General features: G+C 39.7%; 1 protein-coding gene across 3 annotated transcripts in view; it reads left to right on the top strand.

The window, feature by feature from the left end:
- The window catches only part of LOC149156923 (Insulinase (Peptidase family M16) protein), a 268,172-nt gene that overhangs the window by 202,121 nt on the left and 45,129 nt on the right, over positions 1-20,922 (top strand). For 2 of the 3 annotated variants that reach the window (XM_089438805.1, XM_089438807.1), the window contains exons 12-17: positions 1,069-1,233; positions 1,367-1,516; positions 1,634-1,725; positions 2,070-2,151; positions 2,308-2,391; positions 2,484-2,600. In XM_089438805.1, coding sequence (XP_089294931.1) covers positions 1,069-1,233; positions 1,367-1,516; positions 1,634-1,725; positions 2,070-2,151; positions 2,308-2,391; positions 2,484-2,600 — 690 coding nt within the window. Of the gene's footprint in view, positions 1-1,068; positions 1,234-1,366; positions 1,517-1,633; positions 1,726-2,069; positions 2,152-2,307; positions 2,392-2,483; positions 2,617-20,922 lie in introns of all 3 variants that reach the window. The other variant, XM_089438806.1, reaches the window with a different exon arrangement.

Below are 20,922 nucleotides of genomic sequence, written 5' to 3'. Positions count from 1 at the left end.
GTGGCACCAGCTAGGGACAAACCTCAATGTGGGGAAACCCTTGATTAAATCTTCTTTTTACAAATCTGATAATTTATAACAGCAGCAAAAGAGCCTTAACCAGAAAAGTCAATGCTGGTCAACAGGGCAGATTTGACCCTCAGCTTATCGGTCAACTTCAGTGAACTTCAGCCTCCAAACAGCAAGTTAAAACAGCCCTCAAAATAGTCAAATTCAGCCGAGTCAAAGTCTGGTCAAACAGCCCAGAAATCGGTCTCCTGAAATTTCGGCCTCCTGAAATTTTTCTCTCCTGAAATTTCGGATGTGTGGAGAGAGAGAGGTAAGTGTGAAGATGAGTGTGTCCAAAGGAGACTAAGTCACCTTCTATTTATATGCAACATTGAGGATGAATAGATGTGACTGTTGGGCATCTGAGCCTACATAAGTTCACTGGCCGACCTTGACAATTTGACCATAATCAAAATAAATTCACAACTTCATTTGTACATGTCAGAATCGGATGATCTTTAGATCAATCCTACACGTCTCAGAGAGAGGAATCCAAGAAAAATATCAGTGGTCATAAATAAGATGACCCACTGGAGTTTGGCTCTAGTTTACAATTTTAACAGAAGATCTGCAAAGGATTGGTGAGGCATTGACTAGGAGGATGAGCAGGTAAAGCAGATTCTTTGCTTTTTACTTTTAATTTACTTGAAGTATATAAAGCTTGCCTGACTATTCTTTCAAAAAATTTGTCAATTAAGAGGGTTGAAAACTTAATGGTTTGATCACAAAGGATGGAGCCCTCCAAAATTTCAATTGTTGTTGTAGCTCCTGTCTAAAATAGTAGAATTTTGCTAGGATTTCAATGCATATCATGAGGGTTTGAGGATATTTTAGATTATCTAGTGACAGGTTATGATGTTAATCTTCACTGTTAATTTTCCTCTGTTGTGGACAAAGGCAGTTCATGTTTAAATAGTGCCTAATTGGTCAATTCCTTTTTCTTGATTTTCTGTACTGCTGTTTAGTTCTTTGGTGTATAGACTAAATCACTTTTGTTGATGTACTGGAAAATCTACACAGCTTGTTTATCAGTTATTCTTGACAAGTGTCATGCCGGGTGATGAAGAGGTTAAGTTAGTTATGCAAATGACAAAAGAGGCAATAAAAGCACAGGAAAGAGATCCATTCACAGCATTTGCTAATCGTGTACGGGAGCTTAACTATGGGAAGTCTTATTTCTTTAAGGTAAAGTGCTTTAAAAAATCATTGGAATTCAAATGCATAATCTGCCTACTGTTCGTTCCTTTGTTCTTTTGCTTTGAGGGTATGTCATTTCTATAGTTTCATGAACTTAAGAACATGCTCTTTGACTCTGCAGCCTATCAGAGCGAAGGATTTGAAAAATGTGGACCCTATAAAGTCCTGTCAGTACTTTGATAGCTGTTTCAAGGATCCCTCTACTTTTACTGTGGCTATTGTCGGAAATATTGAGCCAGCAATAGCGCTTCCACTGATTTTGCAATATTTGGTAAGCTTATCGATAATTTTTAAAATGAATAAATTTATAGTTTGGGGTAATATTACTTGAAAGTTGATATATGGTGATTATCATTGTCTGATGACTTTTTTTGGGTGCATATTGCAGGGTGGCATACCAAATCCCGACAAACCAGTTATGCATTTTCACCGTGATGAGCTCAAGGCATTACCTTTTACATTCCCCAAAAGCGTTGTAAGGTATTCTTTATTTTTTGTGATGTGTAGTATTTGTGCATAAATTGGAAAGATGCCTTTCGTGATTTGAGTTTGACAGTTTTTTTCAACTTTTTAGAAAGCATAGATGTGGATGTTGATTGTTTGTAACAAAAGTAAAATTTCTTAATACAGTTCTATTCTTCCATTTTTCTAATACAAATATTATAATCCTCTCTGCCTACCATACAATAATATTACGAATATATTTTTATTTCATAGTAATTGCATTTCTCATAGTTGCTAAATGTTTGTGCATTGAAGCCATACATATCCTAGTTGATGCAAATATTGTCTGAAGCTAAAAGAGTAAGCTTTGTGGTTTTCAGAGAAGTTGTACGCAGTCAGATGGTAGAAGCACAATGTTCTGTTCAGATTACCTTTCCCGTTGACCTCAAGGGTCCACATGTGGTATGTCCTAATTGCAGCTCCTCTTCTTTTAAATTTTAACACTCGGAAGGTAAAATAGTAGAAATAGAAAAAAACATACTGGCCTGAACATCTATATGTATGTGTCAAGTGTCTCGTGTAGTAAACTGAATGCTATTTTCTTCTTCTTTGTGGAAGATGGAGGAAATTCATTTTGTTGGGTTTCTGAGCAAGTTGTTGGAGACGAGAATCATGCAGGTGCTTCGTTTCAAGCATGGACAGGTATAACTTTTCAGGTTATTTTTGATTTGGGGTTTTGAAAGTTTTTTCCATTCATTGCTTCTTCTTTGGCTTATAAAAGTTCCTTGATTCAGATATATTCTGTAAATGTTTCCGTCTTTCTTGGTGGTAACAAACCCTCGAGGACTGGTAATGTGCGCGGTGATATCACAGTAAATTTCTCTTGTGACCCAGATAGTTCATGGAGGCTGGTGAGCATGACTTCTTGTAATTATATTAACTTTAAATTTTCACCTCTTGACATTATTTGTTAGTCCTGGTTCTTTTGTTCTGCATCTTGGGTTTTTATCATTATGTCTAATGATTTTGGGTTCTTTTTAGTTATCTTGTAGTTTTCTCTTACATTTTTTGAGAAATGATTGTTATAAGCTAAGTTAGCAGAAACACTTCCCTAGCCTCCCAGGTACGCTGTTCAATGTTTCAGATCCTGGAACGGGTATGAAACTGCTTTGAAACGGCCTAAATACATTTCATATTTCCGGAAACGGCTAGTCAAAACTTTGAAACGTTTCAGAGATGTTTTTTGGGAAACCGATCCGTTTCGGAAAAAAGTGGATATGTATTCCTTTTTTTGGAAATGGATCCAGGAAAAATGGAATATGTTTCATGATTCCTTGCTTTGGCTGCTGGGAACGGGATTAATTGTTCAGATCCTTGAGCTGCCGGGAATGGGATTAATAACTTTAGGTCCATTTTTTTATTTTTTATTTTTTATGGTTATGACATTATGTTTTAACTTTTCCACCCCCGAGCCACCAACTGCCATTTCTTATTGCTGCGGCTGAGAGTCTTCTGCTGACTGCCATTGCTGCTGCTGACTGCCCAGTGCCATTGCTCATTGCTCATTGTATGATTGCTGCCGTCAACTGCTAGTTTGCGATTGCTCATTGCTTCTAGCGCCTATGGCATTACTCTTTGTTGCCACCAAGATTCATCATTCGAGATTGTTACTGTCGAGATTCGAGACTGCAGAGGCCCGACTCCGAGTGCGGCCACCGCGATTGCTCCTTGCTGCTGCCAAGAGTCTTCCGTTGACTGCCATTGCTGCCACCGACTGCCTAGTGCCTCTGTTAGGTATGCATTGTTTGCTTTTATCTTGCCTTCTTCCATCTTTGTGAGTGCCGCTGTTAACTTTTCCTTTTCCTTATTTGTTAATGATAATTCTCCTAAAGCTTGGACTAGCTTCTCAAAAGAATCTGAAGTTGACGCCTATGCTGTTTGTTGTGTTTCCTGTTGTGTTGATGTACCTGCTACTTCTAGTTGTTCCTTTTCCTTCAATAGTGCTTCCATGTCTTGTTCCATTTTCTGGATTTGAACATTCTGTTCAACTACTATTTTGAACAATTTTTCTTTTTCCATCTCCAGATTGGTTACTTCTTTGGCCTGAGGGTGCTCTGTTGTTGGAAGCTTAAGTTGTTTCCCGAGGGCTTGAATATCTGCATTTTTGTTTTTAATAATCTCCTCGGCTGCCTTGACATCACTAGGATCATATCCTAGTTTGATAATTAAATCTTCTAAAGTTTTAATTATGGTGTCTTTGGCCAGAGAAGACATTCTTTCAATCTTTAACTGTGAGTGCACATTATTCAAAGAGGTCTGCAACTTGGAGGCAGCCATGGCTGAACTGGTCAGTGTTGAGTAGATCATTTCACCTGCTTGCTTATGCAAATCGATTTGATCGATTGCATGGAACTTCTTGGTATCAACATAAAATATGGAAGCCTTGTAATCTTCTGCACTTTTGGGAGCTGGTCTTGTAGGTTCTAAAAAGGCCGTTTGGAACTGCCCCTTTTCTGAGTCAATCTGTTTTGGGTGGTGGCAGTTTGCTTCCAAAACTCTAAATATGTTGAAGCCTTCAAAGCTTCATTCTTCAACTTGATTTCCATGTATCTTGCAAAAATTCTCTGTTGTGCTGGAGTTTGAGATGTAGAAGAGATAGGAGACTGAGTTGTCTCCTCTATATATGGAAAAGAAGTGGTAGGAGTACTTATCAAAACCATTGTACTTTGCTCCTGTGAATCCTTTTCTTCTGAGGATTCTTCTTGAATATTTATTACTTGAGGATCAATCTTAGTAGTGGTTTTTGGATCCTTCTTCCTCCTCTTGAAGACACAGAAGTCTGCAGCCTGATTTTCTGAATTTGTAGGGGACATACTTTCTCTCGACTTCATTGTCTTTTGGAATAGGAGTTTGCAAAGATTTACTATCTGCTCTTCAGCTTCTTGTAATGTGTTCTCTATCCACTACTCCTGGTTAGCATACTGCTCTATCTCTGGCCTAGGTGTATGTGCATATGGAGTAGACTTTTGTTCAACTCTTAACTTTGAAATTATCTCTAATGGATCATAAGACCAAGTGAAGCTTGGTTTAAATTTCATCCGTTTTAATATTTACTCCACTTTCTTTGCCGTTGCTCTGTTATTTACAATATATAGCCGAACATTTGCCATCAATTTAAATTGTGCTTTCTTTTTATTTGACGCAAAGTGCAATTCATCCATATTTAACATTTGTCTAGCATATTCAAGGGCAAAGATTCTCACTGGCGCAAACACTAGTAATCAATAGGGAGGAAGCTCACACCCATAGATTCTAATTTCTATATAATTCTGGTATAAATACCAGTCTCCAACTTTTGACTGCTTTGATAGATGCAAAACCTTCTTGATCTCTGGTGAAATCCTTGGTATAGCATCACTACTAAGTAGACACAAGGATGTTTGTAAAAACTTATCCACGAAATCGGTGAATGAATAATCCTCTGAGTTCTTCTAACTAAGGAAGTCTAATGAATGATTGATAATGGGGTACCCTGATCATCCATCTTCTGTAATTGGAACTTGAACCTGTCTGCCTGGTAAAATAGCATGAGATATACTAAAATTGATTGGTGTTTGAACACACCTTCAACTTTAAACTTAAGAAACTGCTCATGTATGACATCTGATAAAAATTGACTATAATTGAAAAGAACTGAAGGCTTCTAACCAATTGAAAATACTAATAAAAACCCTAATACTACCTCATCTTACATCTTTGGGAAGATAGAAGCAGAGTATGGGGGATTTGTTCTCGGCAATTCGGAATTCTCAGGTAGAAAACATTCGAAAATGTGGGCTCGCTGGGGGAAGGTAAGCTGCTTGTATAACTCCATAAGTGCATCAGTAGAAAATGGATGTAAATAGGCCTAGGGATTTATCTAAAGGGCTTGACATATGCTTTTTGGGGTAATTGAAAATAGAACTTCATTGTTCTGAGCAATTACTGCTTTTTGGCTAGGGAGGTACCTGAGATGACACCAGGTAGTGAATTTAGGGAAAATGTGAGTTTGAGGAAAGGTAAATTGGGGGAGAAATGATTCCCAGATACTTAAATCATCACTCTAGTCTAAATATTTTTGTTTTGCCCAATTATGGAGCTCATACAGATCAAATTTGCACTGGGTTTCAGCTATCTTGTATTGGGTATCAATCAAGGGAGTCCTATCTAAATCAGGGACAGGGGGTATCATGGGATTCTCCTCTGGCATCTTTTCTTTTCCTTTGTAAGACGACATTTTTAATTTCAAAGGAGAATTGATGAAACAACGTTACCAGATTGTTGTTTGACTGAAAATTGTGGAAGGAAACGACTCACAAAGGGCGCTGGTAAACTTCAAAATACTTCAAGCTAAAACTACATAATTCAATTGACTATCGAAAGGGAAATTTGCAGGTTAATGGGAGATTTTATAACGGGATTTGAGTGTGTTGTAACAGACTTATTACTATTTCTGAAGCATGGTAGTAATGAGGAATTCATACGTTGGCAAGAGAAATTAATTGTCCAAAGTTTATTTGACTGTTGGCAGGTGATTTGAAAGATAACGGTCAGATGACTTGGAGGGTAGGTGAGATGGATGGCGGGATAGGTGACAAATGGCGTGAGCGAATAACGGGGGAGTGAACGAGCGGAAGGGAGCGTGGGATAGTGGTTTTCAGGGGGGGGTAGGAGTGGTAGACGGTATCAAGAAGGGATCCCCTGAAAAGTATGTGAAGTGGACACGTAGCTGTGGTGGTGTATTTGGACACCACTTCACCCCCCTCGTTAAGTCCCGAAAGCTCCGGGGGGGGGGGTCCGTACATCATCCCCCACCATTGATCTAGGTGGGGATGATCGTAACCTAAAAAAGGTGCAATTATTTTATACAAAACGACGACACGTCGAGTTAGCTTTATTCCGAATATTTAAAACAAACTTTAATAAAACATTTCATTTGGTGGCATTTGAACTAGCGCGCTCTTAGATGTTTTATTTCTTTTATTTATTCTTTTTATATTTCTTTTTTCCCTCTTTTTCTTTTCTTTTTTATTTTTCTTTCCTTTCTAGTTTTCTCTCTTTTCTATTTTTCTTTTTATAGACTAAACAATTTAAAATGAAAAATATTTTTTACAATATCCTTGTGGGATAAATGGCTAAATAACCATATTGGACTACTATATTTATAGGACCTTAAAAGGCCTTAACTGGACAAGCTCATCTTAATTATGAGCATTATGCTGGGAGGCTTTACATGAGCTGCTACACAACCTCTCAAGGCACATACCCCATCTAGATGTCTACAAAGTATGTCCTTTAAGGACTAATCTTATCTTGGATTCCCAAACCCGGACACTCAAAAAATATCGATCCTCTTTGACTACTCTTATCTTGGATGCCCTACCTCATCCTCAAAGAGCATCGGTCATTAACTTCTTTCCCTGGATATCTACCACCCATGAGAAGTTCCAATCTAGATGCTTATCCAATCCTTTGGACTCCATTCTTTCTTTGTGGCCTTCACTAAGACTTACAACTGTTAGTCCTAGTCTAGTGCTTGACCCATAAAGACAAGAACTATCTGATATCACTCCCTCTCAATCAAGGAAGAGATATCCACCAAACCAAGCTTACCTCTCAGGTACTCAAGCTTCTTGTTTGGTAATGCTTTAGTCAGTATGTCTGCTACCTGTACATCTGTAGGTAGATAGTGCATCTCCATGACCCCATCTCATAACAAGCTTTTGATGTAGCGGTACTTGTTTGTTTATATACTTCATCTTCGCGTGAAACACTGGGTCTTCTGTCAATCTTATGCAACTCTGATTATCACAATGTATCAATGTAGGGCTAAGCAGTCCTTCAAACAAGTCTGATAGTAATTTCTTGAGCCAAACTGCTTCCTCACAGACCTCGCTTGCAGCAACATATTCAGATTCAGTACTAAGAGCAACCGTATCCTGTTTTCTGCTCATCCACGAGACCATGGAAGATCCTAGGTTGAAGCATTCACCTGTTGTGATTTTTGGTCTGTCTCACTACCACCCCAATTTGAATGTGTGTATCCCGCGAGTTGGACTTCATTACCCATGTGCTGGAGACAGTGATATATAGTTCCACATAAATACCTTAGGATATGCTTGATTGCAACCCAATGATCATGTTTTGGCTCCATTTGAAACTGGCTTATGACATTTACTGCAAAACAGATGTCTAGTCTAGTATTTACTAGATACATCAAGGACCCAATCAATTGTCTGTAGCAAGTAAGATCCACCAAACTAGATTCTGAACTCCTCAATGGAAGATACAAACCATCGATTGGCATAAAGATGTGTGTTTTATTAATAATGAATTGATATCGGATGATTTACAATTTGTGGGAGGCCCCTGGCTTTATGTTGCCTTGGGTGCCTCTTGGTATCATGCCCTTTTGCCTATTTAACTATTTTTACATGAATTAATTAATTCACATAACATTGCCTTGTTAAGTTATGGTATGTTCTATGTTTATAACAGTTTACTTCTTTTCCTTATCATATTCCACAGATTAGCAATCACATGTACATAAAGTAAAGTGCAGAAAGAACATTAAACAATCGACAGAAAACAAGCCAAGACAAGAGACACAAGATGTGGCGGCTAGCCAGGGACAAACCCCACAATGTGTGGGGAAACCCTTTGATCAAATCTTCTTTTATCTTCAATAATTCAACAGAGAGAAACAATACAATAAATCTGATTCATATCAGCAGTAGCAAACCCTAGATCAGCAGCATCGACATTAGCAGCTTCATCATCAAACTAGGGTAGACAATATCTCACAAACCGATCGTCGGATCAGCTTGATTCCAGCACCAAAAGTTACGGCTTCCAGAGGAGGTTCAGATGAAGCTACAACGCAGTTCAGATGAGGAGATCTTCTAGTCCACGTAGGTCAAACTTTACTTTTGTAGTTGCAACTTCAGTTTCGCAGCTTTCGGCTTCAAACTAGGGCAGTCGATATCTTGCAAACCGTTCGTCAGATTGATTTGATTCCACCAACAAAAGTTTCGGCTTTTAGAGGAGGTTCAGATGAACCTATAGCGCAGTTCAGATGAGGAAATCTTCTAGTCCACGCAGGTCAATCTTTACTTCTGCAGTTGCAGCTTCAGTTTTAGCAGCTTCCAGCTTCACATGTGTGAGGGAGAGATCCTTTTCTGCGCAGTAGAGAAGAGACTCTTTTCTGCGCAGTAGAGAGAGAGAGAGATGTGATAAGACGAGTGAGTCCAAATGGGGAAAGTCCTTCTGTATTTATACACAACGTTGGTGTTTGAATAGATGCGACTGTTGGGCTTTTGAGCCTACATGAGTTGTAGGTCGGCTTGATAATAATTCCATAATCAAAATAAATTCATATCTCCATGAATACTTATCAGAATCGGATGATCTTTATATCAATCCTACACCTCTCGACGAGAGGAATCTAATAAAAATATTATCAGCGATGAATAAGATGACCCACATGAAGTTTTTCCCTAGTTGCCAATTTTAACACTCCCTCTCAACTAGGGAGAACTTCATCTGCAATCTGTCTATCGGTCGTTACTATTCATCCATCAAATGCACTGCCCTGTACAACCTGACCCTTGCCCTGCTCTGCTCTATTCTGCCTGTTCTGCTTTGTCTTGTTCTGCCCTGTACTGATCTGTACAGCTCTGCTCTGTTATGCGCTGCTCTGCTTTGTTCTATTTTGCTTTGCTTTTGTCCGAATTATGAAGAAGAAGAAATGATTGAGGATGTATCATACTGACTCAAAGTCAATCTCAAAGTATGTATCACTGGTCCCAGACCAGTCTCAACCAACCCAAAGTCAGTGTCATAGTGAGTACAACTCCACTGGTCCCAGACCAATATCATCCTCCACTGACTCAAAGTCAGTCTCAGAGTGCATACCACTGGTCCCAGACCAGTCTCAACCGACTCGAAGTCAGCTTCACAGTAAGTACCATTCCTACCACTGGTCCCAGACTAGTATCGCAGTCTCAGAGAGTGTACCACTGGTCCCAGACCAGTATCGTAGTCTTAGAGAGTGTACCACTGGTCCCAGACCAGTCTCAACCGACCCGAAGTCAGCGTCATAGTATGTACCACTCTCACTGGTCCCATACCAGTACTGCACTGACACGAAGTCAGTCTCAGAGTATGTACCACTGGTCCCAGACCAGTCTCAACCGACCCGAAGTCAGTGTCATAGTATGGTACAACTCCTACCATTGGTCCCAGACCAGTATCATTGATCCCAGATCAATGGAGGTCATCCTAGCATAGGGAGTACGGTAGATACAACGATGTGTCCATCGGTACTACTATGGTCCCTAACTTCATTTCCCTGCTCATTGATTAGATGAGAGGTACTTTCCATGAGTCCCATACTGCATGGGTACGATGCCTCGACAGGAGAACTAATCAATCCTATCCTCATAGGAGAACACATCAATCCTGCTACAATCGCCATGGAGAACACATCAATCCTGCTACAATCGCCATGGAGAACACATCAATCCAGGCCTCACAGGAGAACTAATCATCCTGCTACACGAGAGCGAATCATCTTGTTCCACAAGAGAGCGAATCATCTTGTCCCAAAAGAGAGCGAATCATTTTGTTCCAGTGCGCACCACCAGGGGAGGGTGAGTCACCTTGTGGTCGTATTTTGCTCCAGTAAGAACCACAAGCCCTCAGAGCTCCCAGCGCTCAATGTATGCAACATGCAGGACCCTTGTACAAGGGTTTCTTGACGACTCCAAGTCGTTTGGGAAAATCACAGATTAGATCATTCCTCGGGGCTTTGACAAGGTGTATCGACCTGTACATCATCGTAATGCGATGGAGCCTCCTTGCTCATCGACTTACCATATCCTAGATGATGTCTATCTGCTGGAGCAATCGACGAATACATGATTCCTTAATAATCGAATCCCACCTCTGGTTGTTACAGAGAATCACAGTGGTATCCAATGTAAATCCAAATAGCTCACTGAAGAGCTTTCGCTACCAAATTGCCTCACAGGAGGCCATGCTGGCAGCAATATACTCTGCTTCGGCTGTGCTCAAGGCCACCGACTTCTGCGTCCTGCTCATCCAGGATATCGAAGCAGATCCCAAGGAGAAACAACACCCAGAAGTGCTCTTACGGTCCACCACACTGCCTGCCCAATTAGCATCAGTATATCCAAGTAGTCTCACATCTCCAGTAGTGTATCTTAACCCATTAGTAATTGTGCCATGAAGATATCTCAGAAGATTCTTGGCATGAATCCAGTGAGGCTCAACCAAATATGAGCTCACAATGCTAACTGCAAAACATATGTTCAGACGGAGGTTCACCAAGAACATCAATGCGAATGAGTTTATGAAACTCAGAGACTTTTCCCAAATCTGGTCCGACATCACTACCATATAACTTCTAAAAGTTAAGATCCTCGAGGTAGTCACAGGCTTGCAGTCCATCATACCGAATCTTTCCAATATCTTTATCACATATTTTCCTTGAGATAGGAAAATTTCCCTTGGCTTCTGCCACACTTGAAGTCCTTGGTCCTCCATTTCAAATTTTGAAGCCAACTCCCTCTTACATTTGTGAATGAGAGGGTCCGCACCTGTTAGAAAGAGGTCATCCACATACAGCACCAGTATGAGAGGCTTGTCATCTTCAACCTTAAAGTAAAGGTTAGGATCGGCTTCGCTGCTAGTGAATCCCAGCTTCATCAAGTAGCTATCGATCCTCTCATACCATGGTCGGGGTGCTTGCTTCAGCCCATAGAGAGCCTTCTTCAACCTGCATACATGAGATTTTCGATCATAAATCTCAAATCCTTCAGGTTGCTCCACGTAGACCTCTTCTTTGATCGAACCATGCAAGAACGTGGTCTTGACATCCATCTGATATAGGTTCCATCCTTGTGAAGCCGCAAGGGTTATAATCGAGCAGATGGTCGTATATTTGGCAACAGGTGCAAATATCACATCATAGTCTATACCTTCCTTCTGGGAGAAACCACGAGCAACAAAACGAGCCTTATACTTTTCCGTACTTCCATCTGCTGCATGCTTTATCTTGTAAAGCCATTTGGAAGTAACAACTGTCTTGTCCTGGGGTCTGGGAAGTAGCCATTTGGAAGTAACAACTGTCTTGTCCTGGGGTCTGGGAACTACTTCCCAGACATCATTCTTCATAATAGACTCATATTCTTCAGTCATAGCATCCTTCCATACTTGATGCTTGACGACATCTGAGAATGATGAAGGCTCATTTTGTATGATCGTGCTCATGATGGTCAGGTATCCCTGATACCTATTAGGTTTCTTACTTTCACGAAAGGTTCCTCGGGGTGTAGCATGTCCTTCAGCATCATCAAGTATCCCCCTAAGCCATGAAGGCCTCTTCCTAGAAGAGGGAGGATCAGGTGGATAAATAAGATCCATGGGTTCCTCCACATCAGGCATCATCTATCCATAGAGACAACTTCCACAATCGTACGATTCTTCCTTTCCGCCACACCATTCTGCTCAGGAGTATGTAGCGTAGTAGTCTCCCTCTTAATGCTAGCCTCAGATATGCCTAAGTGAACTAGTTGTAATATATCGGAGGTCTTGCTTTGACTTGAAGGGAATGGTTCCCTTTTGAGCTTTCCTTTGGCACATCTCGGACATACACCTTCTTTCTCTACTTGGAATTTGGGCATCCCTGTTACCCTCTGTCTTACATTGGGTAGAGCTTTGTAATGAAGGTGGGCAAACCTCCGATGCCAAAGTTCAAACTGAAGAGTTGTGTCACAAGACGTGACACCTAGCAGACTTCCACCGACCCGATATAAAGAATCAACTCGAAACCCAAGAGTGAAAGCATCTTTAACATTATTTTTCCATATACGTACCTTGCCATCGCTGAAGGTTACCTTGTAGCCTTTGTCTTCCATTGCCGAGATGGATACCAGGTTCTTTTTGAGATCAGGTACATATAATACATCTTGTAAGTGAATTGTATTACCTTGATTCAATTTGAGAGAAACATTGCCTACACCTTTTATGGGGTATTTCATGTCATCTCCAAGGACAATTTCCAGGATAGTTTCTTTCTCTACTAGATTATGGAGTACTTCTTTTTAACCAGTGAAGTGTCTTGAGGCACCACTATCAATGAGCCAAATTCCCATTGAGTCCGAAGGAGTAGAGGTAGATAGAGCAGCTAGTAGATAATATTTAGCTTGCTTATTGTCAACAGTGTTAGATTCATACCTGGAATTTCTAGCCTTCTTGAATGGTTGCCCTCTTCCTTGATTTCCAGCGTTCCTTTTACCTTTGCTATTGAATTTTCCATTCCTTCGATTACCATGAGAGGGATTTTGATCATCGTCACGGTGAGAGTCCTTTCTATAAGGACATTTCCTTGCATAGTGACCTACTTTATTGCAAATGTAACATCGTCCTTTTCTTTCACCCTTAGGTCCAACCTTTCCTTTTGATTTAGTCCCAAAATTATTTATTTTCTTAGCATGAGAAGAAAAGGCAGTAGGAGGACCTTTAGGCATGGGCATTTCTTTCTCTTCTACCCTTGTTTCTTCTTGAATGCATCTAGCCATTAATTCCTCGAAACCAGGAATTACATTATTGTTCAGAAGAGTAGTCCTGAACACGTACCATTCGGATGGTAATCCTCCAAGAGTTGTGAGTGCCATTTCCCTGTCAGTAATAGTTTCCCCAATAGATAGGAGATTGTTCTTGATCTCGGTGATTCTTAAGAAGTATGCTTGCATACTCTTATCTTTACCCTTCTTGATTTCCCTCAGCTTATTTCTAAGAAACAAAACTTGATTTGCATCATTAACTTTAAATAAACTCACCATTCTATCGTAGATTTCCTTGGAGGTGTCTAGTTCAGAGATGTCGGCCACCAAGCGCTTGTCGATAGAGTCCCGGATGATCTTCTTCGCTTTAATTTCTCCGTTCTTCCATTTGTTCTTGGCAGCAGGAGGTGCATTTGATGAAAGCTCAACAATATTGCCTCTCACATGATCCAACACTCCTTGATCCTCAAGGGTTAGATCGATAGGCATCTTCCATCTGTGATAGTCAGCTTTCTCACGGCGCTTGTCTTCGGCAGGAAAGAGTGTTAAGGACCCCATCGTTCTATTAGGATAGCCTTGCCAATCTTCTCTTCGGTGATTGCTCTTGCTCTTGCTCGGGCTTTGTCTTCACCTCAGCTCTGATACCATGTTAAGTTATGGTATGTTCTATGCTTATAACAGTTTACTTCTTTTCCTTATCATATTCCACAGATTAGCAATCACATGTACATAAAGTAAAGTGCAAAAAGAACATTAAACAATCGACAGAAAACAAGCCAAGACAAGAGACACAAGATGTGGCGGCTAGCCAGGGACAAACCCCACAATGTGTGGGGAAACCCTTTGATCAAATCTTCTTTTATCTTCAATAATTCAACAGAGAGAAATAATACAATAAATCTGATTCATATCAGCAGTAGAAAACCCTAGATCATCAGCATCGACATTAGCAGCTTCATCATGAAACTAGGGCAGACGATATCTCACAAACCGATCGTCGGATCAGCTTGATTCCAGCACCAAAAGTTACGGCTTCCAGAGGAGGTGCAGATGAACCTACAACGCAGTTCAGATGAGGAGATCTTCTAGTCCACGTAGGTCAAACTTTACTTTTGTAGTTGCAACTTCAGTTTCGGCAGCTTTCGGCTTCAAACTAGGGTAGTCGATATCTTGCAAACCGTCCGTCAGATTGACTTGATTCCACCACCAAAAGTTGCAGCTTTCAGAGGAGATTCAGATGAACCTACAACACAGTTCAGATGAGGAGATCTTCTAGTCCACGCAGGTCAATCTTTACTTTTGCAGTTGCAGCTTCAGTTTCAGCAACTTCCGGTTTCACATGTGTGAGGGAGAGATCCTTTTCTGCGCAGTAGAGAAGAGACTCTTTTCTACGTAGTAGAGAGAGAGAGATGTGATGAGATGAGTGAGTCCAAATGAGGAAAAGTCCTCCTGTATTTATACACAACGTTGGTGTTTGAATAGATGCGACTGTTGGGCTTTTGAGCCTACATGAGTTGTAGGTTGGCTTGATAATAATTCCATAATCAAAATAAACTAATATCTCCATGAATACTTATTGGAATCGGATGATCTTTATATCAATCCTACACCTCTCGACGAGAGGAATTTAATAAAAACATTATCATCCATGAATAAGATGACCCACATGAAGTTTTGCCCTAGTTGCCAATTTTAACATGCCTTCCTCCCAAAAGATGCTTTGTCCTCAAAGCATACGTAACGATGGGTGTTGTTAACGAAATGTTTTAGTCTCCAAAGAAGCTTCTTCTTTTGGTAAGTCCTTCCACTTGATTAAGTATTCTTTGATTACTGGAGATCGAAGCTTCTTTTCCCTGGTGGATATGATACATTTTGCTTCTAAAATGACCCTTCCTTCATCACCTAAGGATGGAAGCGTTGTTTGTGCTGATTGATGGTCGCCCAGTGCCCTTTTAAGGCAGGATACATGGAAGACGTTGTGAACACGACTTTTATCCAGAAGGCTTAAACTATATGCAACTTGGTTAATCTTTTTGTTGATCTGTTATGGTCCATAGTACTTTGTGCCAATTTTTTTTTCCTTTTTGTTTCAAGGACAACTGTTTGTATGGCTAGAGCTTGACAAATACCCATTCTCCAACTTCAAATTCTCTCTCGGTTCTGTTTCGGTCAACTTGTTGCTTCATACGGTTTCTTGCATTATTTAAATTTTCTTTTAGGGTTTGGACGATTTTTTGGGTTTCTTCTAGTTGGTTTTTAATAATTGGTAGATTTGTCTGGACGGTAGCTAGATCCTTCCATTTTGGAGGTTCGTACCCATACAAAGCTTGGAATGGAGTCATTTTTACTGACGTATGGTAAGTAGAATTATACCACCATTCAGCGAGATGCAACCACTGAACCCACTTATTTTGTTTTTTTGTAGCGTAACAACGTAGGTAGGCTTCCAAACATTTATTGACAACCTCCGTTTGTCCATCTATTTGAGGGTGGTAAGCGAAACTCATATTTAGGTAGGTTCCTATATGGTTGAACAATTCCTTCCAGAAATTACCCTTAAATTTGGCATCTCTATCACTCACAATGACTTTCGGAAACCCGTGTAATTTATAAATATTTTTGCAAAATATCTCAGTGATTTGTTTAGCTGAGTTTGATTTCTTCATTGCAATAAAGTGAGCATATTTGGTGAGTTTGTTGACTACTACGAAAATCTTATCCTTGCCATTAGATACAGGTAACCCCTCAATAAAGTCCATTGATATTTCTTCCCATTTCTGATGCAAAATGTTTAAGGGGTGAAGTAATCCAGGTGTCATAATATTTTCACTTTTATTTCTTTGACAGTTGTCATTCTGCTACATATTTCTAAATATTCTGACTCATCCCCTTCCAAAAGAATGATTGACATGCACTGTAGTAAGTTTTAAATAATCCTACATATCCGACTGACAGTTTAATCATTATCCGGCTGACAGTTAATCATGTGACTCCTTAAGTATCTTGGATTTAAATGTGGAGTTTGATTTCAGATAGATTCTTCCTTTGTACCATAGAATATTGTTCTTCCATTCAAATTTTGAGTTGTCTGGAAGGTTATTGATTATCGCAGTTATTTCTGGATCCTTGGCATACTCACTTTGAATCTCATTAAGCCATTCAGGAACAACAACCGACACTGCAAGTAATGTTGGTTCTTCGTCCTTCCTGCATAGGGCATCTACTGCTACATTGTCTTTTCCCTTTTTATGTAATATCTCCATGTCAAAGGCGACAAATTTTTCAATCCATTTTTGTTGTTCTTCGGAAAGTGTTTTTTGTTGGAGGAGGTGCTGGACACTGTTATGGTCTGTTCGAATGGAGAACTTACTTCCCAAAAGATATTGTCTCCACTTGGCTAGTGCGTGCATAATAGCAAGCATTTCCTTGTTGTATGTGGATTTAAGACGTTCTCGTTTATTGAGCTTCCTGCTTTCAAAAGCTATTGGATGCCCCTCTTGCATTAACACTACACCTATACTGAACCCGAAAGCATCACACTCAATGATAAATGGTTTAGAGAAATCTGGAGTTGCCAATACCGGGGCATTAGACATAACTTCCTTCAATTCTTCAAAACACCTTCCTGCTTCCTCATTCCATTGAAATGAATTCTTCTTTAAAAGGTTTGTTAGAGGTGCAGTTATATGTGCATAGTTTTTAATAAATATTTGGTAATATCTAGTCAATCCTAAGAACCCTCTTAGCTTGGATATATTAACTAGTTTGGTCCATTCCTTTATAGCCTTGATTTTATTAGGGTCCACTTTTACTCCTTCATGGGATATTATATGTCCGAGATATTCTACTTCTTCCTTCCCAAAGGTGCATTTGGATTTCTTGGCGTAGAACTAATGCTCTTCTAGTAGTGTAAGAACTTTATCCAGATGTTATAGGTGCTCCTTCCAAGTTTTACTGTAAATTAAAATATCATCAAAGAATACTAATACAAACTTCCTAAGATATGGACGGAATAACTCGCTCATACTGGCTTGGATTGTTGCTAGTGCATTGGTTAAACCAAAGGGCATTACTTTAAATTTCTAGTGACCTTCGTGTGTTCAGAACACAGTTTTTGTTATGTCTTCCAACCTGATTCTGATTTGGTAATAGCCTGACCTTAAGTCCAATTTTGAGAAGTATTTTGCGCCATGTAGTTCATCCAACATTTCATCGATAAAAGGAATTGGGAATTTGTTTTAATCGTTATTTTGTTTAATCCTCTATAATCAATGCATAGCGTGTACGATCCATCCTTCTTCCTTTCTAATACATCTGGAGCAACATACGAACTCTTACTTTTTGAGATGATCCCACATTTTAAAAGGTCTTGGATTAATCTCTCAATTTCAGTGTTTTGGTGATGCAGATATCGATACGGTTTGATGTTAACGAGGTCTGATCCTGCTTTGACTTCTATTGTATGCTCGATTTCCCTGTTAGGAGGCATTTTCATGGGCAGGTCTTGGAATACTTTTTCGCTTCTGAATTCGCTCTTGTACTTCTGGTAACTCTTCACTGATCACTTTTGCAGGTAACATTTCTAATTGGTGACATTGTACTACATAGGTTGGTGGTCCTTTTCGAATTATTTTCATCATCTGGGATGACGACATGATTTGATTTTCTGGTGCTTGGAATCCATATAACTTGTACCTTTGCCCTTCCCATTTAAAGCTTATAAACTGCTTTTGATGGTTGGTAGAGTAATTGCCTAGTGTTCGTAGCCATTGGATACCTAAGACCACATCTACTCCTCCTAATGGTGTACAGTGTAGAATGAAGATTCTAAATTAAAGTCTTGAATCTGCAATTTGACCTTATGGCATTTCCCCACCTTTTCAATCTTCCTACCATCGGCTACCATCACCTTCATGTTGGGCATGGGAAATGTGAAAATGTCGAGTCTCTTTGCCATGGTTGAGTCTAAAAAAATGTGGGTGCTACCAGTGTCAATGAGAACCATTACGTTGTTCTTCTTGATATGTCCTTTTAATTTTGAAGTATGGGGTTGTGATATACCTGTCATAGCCGATAATGACACTTGCAGAATGCTTTCATCAACTAGTTCTTGAGAGAATTCTGGCGCATCTTCTATTCCTTCTATGTCTGATTCATCACTGTTTGAATCATTAGTTGCTTCACAGTTATATAGGTTCTTTGTCTCTTTTCCTTTAGCACACGTATGTTTAGGGTCCCACTTTTCGCCATAGCGTTTGCACTTGCCCTCTTTCATCCTTTGCATTTCCACGTTAGGTTTTTCTCCTTCACGAAGATATGGTGGAATAGTATTATCTGTATTCGCAAACTGGGGAAATCTTCATCTCGAATATACTTTTTCCGGCTTTGACCACAGTATCTTTTCAAATTTCTTTTTAGCAGCTTTTGCTTTTTCTCTTGCTACTTCTATTGACGTAATGTCATGAAGCTCAAGTTCTACTCGTAGATGGGTTTTATGTCCGGAGATGTACGCTTGGATTAGACGAGATTTTGATAACCTAGGTACTCGTGTTGCTAAGGTCTCCCATTCTTGAGTGTATTCATCGACATCTCCATTTTTACGTAATCTCATGAGTGTTGAAAATAACTCTTCTTTCTTGACACCTTGGAACCTTTTAAAGAATGCATCCTTAAATTTTCTCCAACTAATAGCAAGTATCGTCTTCTTCCACCAGATTTACCAATTATATGCTTCGCCTTCCATTTTCATGGAAGCGTGCCTAATCTTTTCGTCATCATTGTCAATATCGTAAATCTCGAAATATTCTTCTGCTTTATTGAGTCACACAACGCTGCATTTTTCGTTACCGTCGAACTTGGGTAGCTCGATTTTTGCTCTTCATTGACATATCGCTAATGGTGGAGTAAAAAAGGGGTATTGATTGGTGAATGGATTCCAGAGCTGCTTATTTTGAAAATTCACATTATTATTTTCTTGATGGCGGGTGGATGATTTTTTTGGAGACTCGATTTTTCCATGAGGATCTACTAAATTTGCTGAATCTGGTGAATTGTGCTGTTGATTACCTTCATCATTCTGGAATATTTGTTCGGGTGTAATATTTATCCTGTCACAAATAGAGGTCAGTATCAACATTGTCTAATTATGATCCCTTTTGGATTCGATATGGTTTTGCTTGAGCTGTCTTTCTATCCGATTTGTCATATCCTAAAGCTTCTTGATATCGTTGGAATGTCTGGTAACCTTACTCTCGTGATCAACTAATTTTGGTTAAAATCATTGGAATGGCTAGTAATCCTATTCTCAAGATTAACCATTTTTTGCTGAAATCGGCCATTGTCATCGATGACATTGAACGGGTTTGTGGGGGTGTATATTTCCCTGCCAGTTTAAGCTTATTTCCTTAATTTGAACCTAATATATATATATATATATATATATATATATATATATATTTTAATTATAAAATATATTTATAATAGATCAATATAGTTATATAACTAAATTATGACTTATACTTTATACCAAAAAAATTGCAGTGTCTGCCACGGTTTGGATGAAGACCAAAAAATCAAATTCGAGTGCCACGATTTCGATTTGGGCGGCGATGGGAAAAATGGTTGCGGAGATGGACGATATGCTGTGAGGTAAGTGGTGATACGCTGTGAGGTAGGCGGTGTGGCACAGAGACTGTGACTGCGTTTTTTGTTGTTGTTGGATAGGGTGTATTTTAGAGCAATGAAGCCAGCGAAAATGGAACGTAGACAGGCAACGAGACGCAAACATGCAACGAAAATGGTGGAAACACGAGACTTGGGAAGCGATGGCGTGACAAATGTAGGGAGTCGAGAGACATCAGGAAGCACGGGGAAGGGACGACGGGGCAACAGGGCACAAGGAGGGGAGCACTACAACAGTGCTGTGGTCGGGACAACGTAATGGCAAGGAGCTTGGACAGAAGCCGGGAAGCAGGTGGTGGCGGTAATGATGATAGTGTGGAGGGATCCAGAGTGAATCAATAGCACAGATTCGAAGAGCGACTGCTCTGATATCAAATGGAAGATACAAACCATCAGTTGGCATAAAAATGTGTTTTATTAATAATGAATTGATATCGGATGATTTACGATTTGTGGGAAGCCTTTGGATTTATACTGCCTTGGGTGCCTCTTGGTGGATGGGCCCTTTTGTCTATTTTAACTATTTTTACAGGAATTAATTAATTTACATAGCACTCAACTTCTTTAAATTGGTAATGATAGGAGTCATCATAGGCTTGCAATCCATCATGCCATACTTTTGAAGCATCTTGATCAAATACTTGACCAAGATATATCTCTCCTGGCTTGTGCCATACCTCTAGTCCCAAATAATAGTGCATAATCCCAAGATCCTTCATATCGAATTTTGCTGCTAACTGCTTCTTGCATTCCCGAATCCGATGCTCTACACCTGTAACTAGTACATCATTCACATACAAGAGTACGATACCTGGCTCATTTTGGACCACCTTGATATATAGGTTAGGATCTGCAGTACTCTTGGCAAAACCAAGTCTCAACAAATATGCATCCATCCTTGCATACCAGGCCCTAGGTGCTTGCT

The sequence above is a fragment of the Pinus tabuliformis genome, chromosome 9, assembly GCF_031772625.1.
Source record: "Pinus tabuliformis cultivar Carrire ecotype Pingquan chromosome 9, CPIR1, whole genome shotgun sequence".
In the NCBI taxonomy this organism is placed as follows: domain Eukaryota; kingdom Viridiplantae; phylum Streptophyta; class Pinopsida; order Pinales; family Pinaceae; genus Pinus; species Pinus tabuliformis.
The sequence above is the reverse complement of the archived record's forward strand: the minus strand, read 5'-3'. Positions and strand labels throughout refer to the sequence as shown.